The sequence below is a fragment of the Mesocricetus auratus genome, unplaced genomic scaffold (genome assembly GCF_017639785.1).
Source record: "Mesocricetus auratus isolate SY011 unplaced genomic scaffold, BCM_Maur_2.0 Super-Scaffold_100019, whole genome shotgun sequence".
Classification (NCBI taxonomy): Eukaryota; Metazoa; Chordata; class Mammalia; order Rodentia; family Cricetidae; genus Mesocricetus; species Mesocricetus auratus.
In genome coordinates, this window is record NW_024429200.1 from 490,669 (window position 1) to 500,845 (window position 10,177).

Consider the following 10,177-nt stretch of genomic DNA (forward strand, 5'->3'; position numbering starts at 1 on the left):
CTAAAATGAAAAGTGCAGCAAGGTTATGGACGTAAGCAAACGAGGCCACGTTCACGCATGGCGGGTAAGAATTTGGAAGCTGCATCTAAAAACAATAGCAATCTTCACTTGCAAAAACAACAAAAAGGCAATTGTGTGCAAAACAGGAATTGTTAAAAAGCCGGGAAGCTAATAAGTATCCACACAAGGAGGACAGGACAGTATGGATGAAGATGGTGACGGTGGGGACAGACAAAAGAAACATTTGGAAACTCTAAAATCATTTAGAATCTACGTTCAGGATGTGAGGGATGTGAATATGGAAGAACAGAGAGGATGTCCAAATATCTAGTGATAGTGAGTAATACCAACGACTGAGAAGTAGGTTGGGCAAGGGGATTTTGTTTTATAGGATGCTGGACCAGAGATACCTATTAAGTATCCCAAGATAAGTGTTTGTATTGGCTGTTTTTCTGTTGTTGTGATAAACACCAGGCCAATGCAACTAACAGAGGAAGAGTTAATCTGGGTTTATGGCCCCAGAGATTAACAGTCCATGAAGGCAGAGCAAAGACATGGTGGCGGCTGAAAGAAGCTGAGGACTCACCCTGACCCACGAGCAGGGAGCAGAGAGAGCACACCAGGAATGGCGAGTCTTCCCTACTGACACATTTCGTCCTGCAAGGCCATACCTGCCAACCAGCATCGCCAACCGGGGATCCAGTGTTCAGACGGCACAGGATTACAGGGACATCTCATTCAAGCCAGCACAGCACTTGAACATGCATTCAAGAGTGGAACTAGCTCAGCAGAGGCCTTTACAGAGACAAACACATGCCTGGGGCTGGACACTCAGAGTTGTAACAGACGACAGTATGGGCAGGTGAGATCATTCTGGAGAGGGCTAGGACACAGGACTCTCTCCTCATGCTTGAAGGAAGGGTCACAGAGGACAAGAAGGAGAGTGACAGGGAAGGACAGAGGGAAGGAGAAGCAGGAGTTTGGAGGCAGAGACAAAGGGTCAAATGTGTCTAGCTGAGGTAAGGGAGGACATGTGAGACTGTAAGGCCAGGCAGTACAGGTAAAAGGGAAACTGAGTCAGTGCATGTATGGAAGAAAAATAAATTGCCAGTGCTAGATATTGGCACAGACCTATCATCGCAGCACTCGGGAGGCTGAGGCAGTGAGATCCTAAATTCATAGCCAGCCTGGGCCACATAGCAAGATGCCATCAAGCTGAAGGTTGGGGTTGGAGAAGAAGGGAAAAGAAGGAGGGAGAAATAACATGCATCGAAACTGGGAGGGAGGAGGGAAATGGTCCTTTTACAGATGACATGATCTTTTATAGAAGACCAGAATGGTTACACCCAAACACAGAAAAAGTATTAAAACCATAAAACATCTTCAGCAAAGCTGCTAGACAGGAAAAGAATTAACAAAGCAAACTCCACTTCCACATACAGATTAAACGATGCATAAAGGAAATAAGACATCAATCACATAGGAAGATCAAAAAGAATAAATATTTAGACAGGTGAGGGATGCATTCACTAAAAACCTCAAAACAGACAGGAAGACATCATATGTTCATGTATTGAAAGACAACACTGTTAAAATGGCCAGAACACAAAGCAGTCTACCAATCCCTGTCAAAATCGCAATGGCACTTTTTGCAAAGATAGGAAAAAGCCACCTCAGAGTCAATATGAAATCTCAAATAACCTAAATGGTCAAAATAACCTAGAAAAGAAACAAAGTTGGAAGCTTCTCGCTTTGTAATTTTACAACTTCTTGCAAGGCTACAGTAATCAAAACATGGTATACAGATATATATGCATATACATGAAACAGGACATAAAACCTAGAAATAAAGTTCATTTTAAATGGTCAAAATATCGTCAACAAAAGTCCCAAGACAACACAGCAAAGAAAGAATACTTTGCTATGAATGGTGCCAGCCCAGATACCCACATGCAAAACACTGAGGCTGTACTTAGTATATAACATATACAAAATTAAACATACGGGCCTAAAGGTGACCTAAAACTATGAAGCTCCTAGACGCAAACATGGAGGAAAGCTTAATGCCATTGGATTTGGCAACAATTTCTTGGATGTGATACTAGAAGCTCAGGCAAGGGCTGAGGAGATGACTCAGTTGGTAATATGCAAGCATGAGGACCTAAGTATGGAACCCTAGCACTCACGCGAAACACCATGGTGACACTGCAACCCTCGCTCTGAGAGGCAGACACAGAGATAACCAGAACCTGCTGGCCAGCTAGTGTGCCCAATCAGTGAGCTCTGGAGTTGATGAATAACTGTCCCGAAAATACTGTGAGGGGCAATTACGGAAGACACCCAATACTGACTTCTGACCAACACACAATTGCAGACACATTCACCACCCACACAAATCCACCCAAAACACAGGCAACAAAAGCAAAGACAGACAAATGAGACTTCAACTTTAAAAACTTCTGGACACCCAAAGACACAACAAATTGCAAGGCCAACATATACAACGAGGAAAAAAAAAACTGTGCATCATTTCCTAAGGAGTTAATAGCTGGAATATATAATAGAGAATTCATACAGCTCAACAACAAAGCCAAGGTAAGAACTGAGCAGAGAGCTCCAACAGACTTTTCTCCAAAGAAGAAAAAAAGGGGGCCAAGTGAAAAATATACTCTGTACTTTTAGAAAAACGAACATCAATACCACAACACACCTCACATTCATTGCAACTAAACAGAAGTTAATGCAGATGCAGAGAAACTGGAACGATTTTGCACCACTGGTAGTACTGTAAAAGCTGCTACAAACACAACTTGAAGGTTCCTTAAAAGACTAACAATAGCACTTCCTACCATATAGCCCAGCAGCCCTTCTTCTAGGTATGCCTCTAAAAGAAGTGCAAGAGAATCTAAGAGGTATTTGCTCTCCCAAGTTCATTGCAACATTATTCACAACGGCCAGCAGGCAGAAGCAACCCAAATCTCCACTGATAAATGAGCCAAGTATGATATACACATGCAGAGTATTATTAATTGTTCAGCCTTTGAAAATAAGGCAATACCCCCCCAAAATCAAGCAACCCCACATTCTACAGTGTGGGTGAATATTAAGGATAGTTTATAAATGCAAAAAGCCAGTAGTCACAAAAGGGGGAACGCTGTGTGGCCCCACCTATACTGTAGGTCTCTATCAGCTGAACTCATGGGAAAATGAACAGCTTGGCTGCAGGAGTGAAGGGAAGAAGATGGGGACTGTTCAGTGGGTATAGTTTCAGTTTTGCAAGAACAGAGGAGCCCAGGAAATCTTTTGCACGACAACGTGAACGCACTTGACCACACGACCTACTGTACTGCATGTGCACCCATGAATGGTCAAGGTGGAAATCCTGTTTTCACTACGATTTGAAATAAAAGGGCCCATGAGGTGTCAGAGCACGCAGGTGAAGTGTGAGAGGGAGGAGAGCGAGCCCTGGAGCCGCATCTGTAGCCAGAATCTTGGATACTTCAAGGGTGGAGACGGAGTGCATGAGGCCTTCAGTCAAGCTGCTCCAACCCTCTTTCAGAGTGAGGCCTCTTCGTGCTGGAGAACTGAAGGGCCTTTTAAAGAGTCTTAAGACTTCAAGGAGGACCTCTGAAGATACAGTGAACTCTTCAGATCTTCACCTGGTGGGGACAGGGGAGCCCCCCCCCCAATTGACCAGCATCAGTGTGCCTTAGGGATCCTGGCTTCTCTGAGCACAAGGTCAGAAACAGAGGACAGGTCTGCTGACTCTTTTCTTGCCTTTCCAATGCTAAGCCATGCGGACACTAGCTAACAAAGCTTGGTGCTTAGCTCTGAGAATACTTGCAGAGAAGGAACCACTCTGGTGCAAAATATCAGGCCACACACTCCAGTGTCAAGTTTTTTGTCAGCAGCAAGCTGAGACCACTCATCAAAGTATCAAGTGTGGATCTCCTTTCCAATTCCTAACGCCTCTCTGTTCAGCAAGGCAATATTGAATACGTCTGGGTTTCTGCATTGGTACACATAAGATGTGGCACTTGGTCACTTATAAAAACTACAATTACATTAGCTGTCTTAAATTTTTATGTTTTTTTTAAAGATTTTTAACTTTTTTTAGTTTTTATGATTTTTATACAAAAAAATTGTTTATGTAAATCTTAATACACAAAGCCCAAATAGAAGACCTGGCACCTTCTTCTCCTGCCATGTCTGAAGGCTGATAGAACACATGATTATACTGAATTCCTTATTCCAACACAAAAGGTGCTAACCTATGACCTCATTTAAATTAACCCATCTACTGAAATTCATGAAGGTAGTCACAGGGGATGGAGAAAGCAGAGCCAATAAGTATTCAGCAGCCAGGGGATAACAGATAGTGTCCATAGTAAGAAAAACTGGGCAATAATCCCATGGAGATGTATGAACTATAATTTCAATTTACTGCTTACTTGGGAGAGGACTTTATTTTGTCCAGAATGGGTCCTGATCTCTTCAATAACAAATAAAGTGAATAAAAACTGCTTTCTTAGCTGGGCATTGGTGGCTCACGCCTTTAATCCCAGCACTGGGGAGGCAGAGGCAGGCGGATCTCTGAGTTCAAGACCAGCCTGGTCTACAAAAGCTAGTTCCAGGACAGCCTCCAAAGCCAAAGAAACCCTGTCTCAGAAAATGGAAAAAAAAAATTGCTTTCTTTCCAACCTCATTAACCACATGTATTAACGTGTGTTTCATCAATAACTATACAGTTTCATATGGTTAATTGTATAGGACAGGTTACAAGAAGCATTTGCCTTTGTTTTTTATTTGAGTAACTTTGTTTAACCACCGTGTTTCATAGAGACGTGCAGCTGATCAAACGTCTAACACAGGCCCTTTGGCTCTTCTGTAGTTGGGTGCAGATGGGGTAGGACTATCAGTATTTACCAGTGCTTTCCATAGAGCCAGTGACCTCCCCATGTCAGCAAACAGAGCCCAGCTGTCGTCTTCTTCCAATGATTTCGCAGTGTTTTAAAGAATGCAGTCATCTTCTCCTGCAGATTCCACAGGCAGGAAGAGAAAAGAAAATTACTCAAGATAACCATGGAGCATCCTATTATTCATTCCTCTATGGTCCTCCCCACCCCTTCTTCCTTTTCTCATTTTCTCTGCCACTCCTGCTGTGGATCTTCCCGTCTCTCCCTGTCTGGTCCCATCACAGCATCTTCCTCTCTCCCGTCTCTCTCATCACAGCATCTTCCTGTCCCCTCACCAACCTTCTTTTCCTTTATTCACGCACTTCCACCCTGACTCTCCTTCTTTCTTATCCAGCCGTCTTTCCCTGTCCAGTGGAGGAAGTGGAGGAGATCCCCAGGCTTCCTCTGTCCCCCTACTGTTCCACTTCACCGCTACTGAGTATTTTCCCATTACACATGAGGGATCCAAAACACCAGCAACAGCTTATTCAAACCAGAAGAGAACGCCAGGTCTTCAATACGAAAATTAGCAGAGAACATACATTCAAATCTCAGTGCACATGGCTAAGTAAAAACTGCTCAACTTACTAATCAAAGACATGCAAATTACAGAGAGCTATTATTATTCGTATATAAAATTACTTTTAAATTATCATATTCACTGATAACAAAATACAACAAGAAGGATACTCTTGCCTACTCCTTAAGGAATTTCGTTTGTTTGTTTTGTTTTTTAAAACAGGGATTTTCTGTGTAGCTCTGGAGCCTATCCTGGCACTCGCTCTGTAGACAAGGCTGGCCTTGAACTCACAGAGATCCACCTGCCTCTGCCTCCCGAGTGCTGGGATTAAAGGCATAGGCTACCAACGCCTGGCTCAATTCATTTTTTTTTTTTTTTTTTGGTTTTTATGAGACACGGTTTCTCTGTATTGTTTTCGAGGCTGTCGGTCCAGCCCAGCCTCGAACTCACAGAGATCCGCCTGCCTCTGCCTCCCGAGTGCTGGGATTAAAGGCGTGCGCCACCACTGCCAGGCTCAATTCAATTTTTTTAATGGAGAATTTTCACAGATGTAGAAAAAAAAAAACAACTCAAAATACAATATAAGTAAAATTGGCAGGGTAAAAGGCATCTATAACCAGTGTTATACCAATTATGTTCAAATAGGACTATCAATCAAAATTCCAATAAACAAAAGCAGAAGTTTGATATAATTCCCTCTATATGCAATGTTAAGCTTTCTGAAATACCTTACAGATGAAGCTTATTTCTTCCTTTAACTTCCCTTGGTTAAAATCCCTCCCCTAGGAAGGAACATCCACACTGCAGACATCAATGAAGCCATCCAGGTTAGTACAGAAAAAGTCCCAAAGGCCCTTGTGGTTATTGACTTCTCTCCATCTGGCCCTAAACACTCACTCACTCAAGAGGTCTTTGACAGACAGCACCTGCCCTGTTAAGAGCAAGGGCAGGGAAGAGTGAGGTCTCTCTCTCCGATGCTCACAATCATTAAAGCCCTAAGCGCAGCACAACCACTAGCAAAGCTGCAGCTCAGTAAGACAAATGTTGAGGGATGGGTTCACGGGTCCCCAAGCACGGGCCTACCTGGAGGGACCCGACAGCACCCTACAGACTCGGAGGAGTCACAAAGTGAAGGAGTTGGGAATGTGCTATGGCCTGAGCATTTGTGTTTCCCAACTTGTAAGTGGCTGTCCTAATTCCAACAGAACTGCTTTTAGGATGTAGAAATAATGGGTCCATAAGGGTGTTGTCTCCATGAAGAGGATGAGCACCTCTCTAAGAAGGGACCATCTGAAGATACAGCAACAAGACAGCCATTTGCAAACTAAAAGGGGTATATCAAACTTCCAGTTTGCACATTGTGAGAAATAAATTTTTATTATTTAAGACACCCCAATTATAGCAACCTGAGAAAAGTGTATGTCTGTGCAAGTGAGTGTATAAAGGCTACACACAAAATGCATACATTCGACGTGCACACACACAAAGAAGTGTATGTGTGCGAGTGTGTGGATAAAGGCTACATACAAAATGTATACATACAATGTGCACACACACACACAGTATATGTGTCTATGTGAGTGAGTGTATAAAGGCTACACACAAAATGCATACATTCGACGTGCACACACACAAAGAAGTGTTATGTGTCTGTGCGAGTGTGTGGATAAAGGCTACATACAAAATGTATACATACAACGTGCACACACACACACACACACACACGCCCGCACACACACACACACATATATATAATTATGTTCTGAAAAACATAGGAAGGTAGTAGACTGAAGTAATTTCTCTCCTCATCCATAACTAAAACTAAGACTCCTGTAACAAAACACCTTAACAAACAAAAAAGGGACATAAATATATTTAATGTTTTACCTGACACAAAATCTTCAGAAATAAAACCCAGCGTATGTTAAGTTTGATGAAGAGTAGAAAGTTGTACAGAAACATGACAGAACAAGGTGCTATTACTTATACACAATAATCAGCAAGGTCTTATCTGTTCAAGTCCTCCTGTGTCCCCTCACCTTAAGAAATAAAAGTGCTCATTTCCTGCATGTGTAAGACAGGCACCTCTAACATGAGGGCCTTATACAGGAAGTCCTATTCAGGTTAGAACTTCCTGCTTCTACTGTTTCCTCAACTGCCAATGTGCTACTCTGGGGATTAACGTGCCCTAAATTAAGTAAGTGTAAGTACAGGACAGCTTCTAGAACACTGGCTCTCAACCTTTAGGGTCCTTATTAAACCTTATTCAATGCACAAAATTTGCTGGAAATGTATATTCCTGGTTATTACCTCCTTTCTCCCAAAGCCCCTTTTGTTTCAGAACTGAGAAATCATCTCATTTTTAGTTAGTTAACAGTTACTACCATAGTTATAATGTAGGTAGTAAACATGGCAGACTTTGAGAAACAGTAGTTTAAAGATAAAAGATGAGCCGAGCATTGGTGGCACTGGGGAGGCAGAGTTAGTTAGAGGCCAGCCTGGTCTACAGAGTGAGCTCCAGGACAGCCTCCAAAACAGAAACCCTGTCTCGAGAAAAAAAAAAACCATAATAAAATAAAAGATGAGGGTGTCAGGAAGATTTGAAAATACTTTGAGTCCACACTAAGGGATATTATGAAGACAATGAAAAATAAAAGAGAGAGAAAACTTGAGATTTCTAGCAGATAAATGGCATAATCATATTTGAGCTGCAGAATATAAAACAGACTGATAGAACCTGAAAGTAAAGGTGGGAAAGCCATGGCGGGCGGGGCGCACAATTTCTAGGCAGCTAAAGGGAGGGAACAAGAGTCAACAAAGGACTTGGAGGTCTTGGTCTGGCAGTGCTTGGTGAAGAACTGACTGCAGGGGGTAAGAGACGAGGAGACAAGCCAGGTTTTGAGCTTGGGCAGCAGATCAGAACGTGATTTCAGGCTCTGACTGATATTGCGGGCTTGTGGGAAAACAGAGAGAGCAGCTAAAGAGACCCTAGCCTGTTACACCTGCCTGGCCCAAACAGATGTCTGGACTTGGCTGTTTGGAAACAGGAGCAACTGAAAACAGCTGCAGAACTGCGGTCCACTCCTCTGAAGGTAGAGTAGGAGGGTTGCTAAAAAAGACCCAAGTGGAGCGTGGAAGAGCGCCAGTTAAGTTGAGGGCACTCTGAGTGGGCTGTCTTTCTAAAAGCCACCCCTACCCCATGCAACGCCCCCCCCCTTTTTTTTTTGGTCATCAATGATTCACGTATTATTAAAAGACGAGGGAAATATACAGGTACCCTAGTGTGCAAAGAACTAAATCCTAGCTTCTGTCACTTAAAGTTAGTGAGACCCTGGGGAAGTCAATTAACTTCTTCACTAGTAAAACGAGGAAACACCATCTGCCCCGATTACTTAGTTTAGCTGCGAAGGTCAGCTACGATGGGGTTTCGTGAATAAAATCTGTAATTCCCGTATTTAGGCTGTCTTCACAAATGCGTACTACGTGGACTGTATCTTATTTCCTACTCGGTGGCCAGAATTTTCATTCTCATTAACATCAGTTAAAAAAATAATCTCCATTTTGCTGGGCGTTGGTGGTGCGCACCTTTAATCCCAGCACTCGGGAGGCAGAGGCAGGCGGATCTCTGTGATTTCGAGGCCAGCCTGGTCTACAGAGCGAATGCCAGGACAGCCTCCAAATCCACACAGAGAAACCCTGTCTCGAAAAACCAAAAGGAAAAAAATCTCTCCCCTTTATGTCTAAATTAGCAGTTTTCCCTTTGAAGCAGGCTGTCCCCCAACCCCATGGGCTCCCAAATTCTAACTGCAGCCTCTCCCCTGACAACTGGAAGGTGAAGATTTTGCTCACTAAAGCAGAGCTCTAGCCATCTCCACTAACAGAGCCTAAGCAAATGGAATGAATGAATGAACCGACCCACCCATCAGACGCTATCGATTCCATTTCTGCCCCGGGGTAGCCCCCACAGTCCAAGGGGGGAGTGGGGGTGCCCACAGACCAGGATCCGCTCTGGGACTCGAACCGGCGCACACACCCACCCGACCCGCAGGGACCCCCCGGCAGCGCGCGCGCCTCGCCCGCCCGGCCCGGAACCCTCCTCCCGCCACGCCGCGGCCGATCCCCGGGACAACCCTGCTCGGGCCAGCAAGTCCGCGGCTACGCCCCACACCCCGGCCACCCACACACACACAGCACACACCCGCAGCGGCCCGCCACCGCTCCCCGAGCTCACCGCGGTCCGCCGCTCGGCGCCTGGCCCTTCCTGTGTGCTCTCGCGAAACTCTTCCCCCTCTTTAAGGGGGAAACGGCTCCTGCCGCCCTCGGGTTCCGACGCGGGGCGGCGCCGGGGCCGGGAGGGGTCGAGCCCTCCCTCCGCTTGCTCTCACTTTACCCGGCCTTCCCACCCCCACCCCACCCCACCCCATCTATCCATTCGCCTATCGCCGGCCCTTCGTTTCCGGAAAGTTCACAGTAAATGACAATAAATGGCACAAACAGGTTTCGCGATTTGGAAGGAAAGCAGAACGTCACTGCGGGAGCGAGACAGGGTTAGAGTGGTGGACGACGCGAAGAGAGTAAAACCGGTTGACGGGGAGTCTGGCGAGGTGGGGGGGGGGGGGGGAGAAACGACTGTGTTACGTTAAAAAGCGAGCGTTTGCGCTCCCCGAGAAGATTGCTGAGCTGAAGATAAGGGGCAGATGCA

General features: G+C 44.9%; 1 protein-coding gene across 2 annotated transcripts in view; it reads right to left on the bottom strand.

The window, feature by feature from the left end:
- Positions 1-9,842, bottom strand: part of Agk (acylglycerol kinase) — a 73,919-nt gene extending 64,077 nt beyond the window's left edge. Inside the window, exons 1-2 of one of the 2 annotated variants that reach the window (XM_005085760.4) lie at positions 9,707-9,842; positions 4,927-5,033 (exon numbers count right to left, since the gene is read on the bottom strand). In XM_005085760.4, the coding sequence (XP_005085817.1) occupies positions 4,927-5,027 (101 nt within the window). In that variant the 5' untranslated portion in view covers positions 5,028-5,033; positions 9,707-9,842. Of the gene's footprint in view, positions 1-4,926; positions 5,034-9,673 lie in introns of both variants that reach the window. The other variant, XM_013125030.3, reaches the window with a different exon arrangement.
- Between the last annotated feature and the right edge of the window lie 335 nt (positions 9,843-10,177).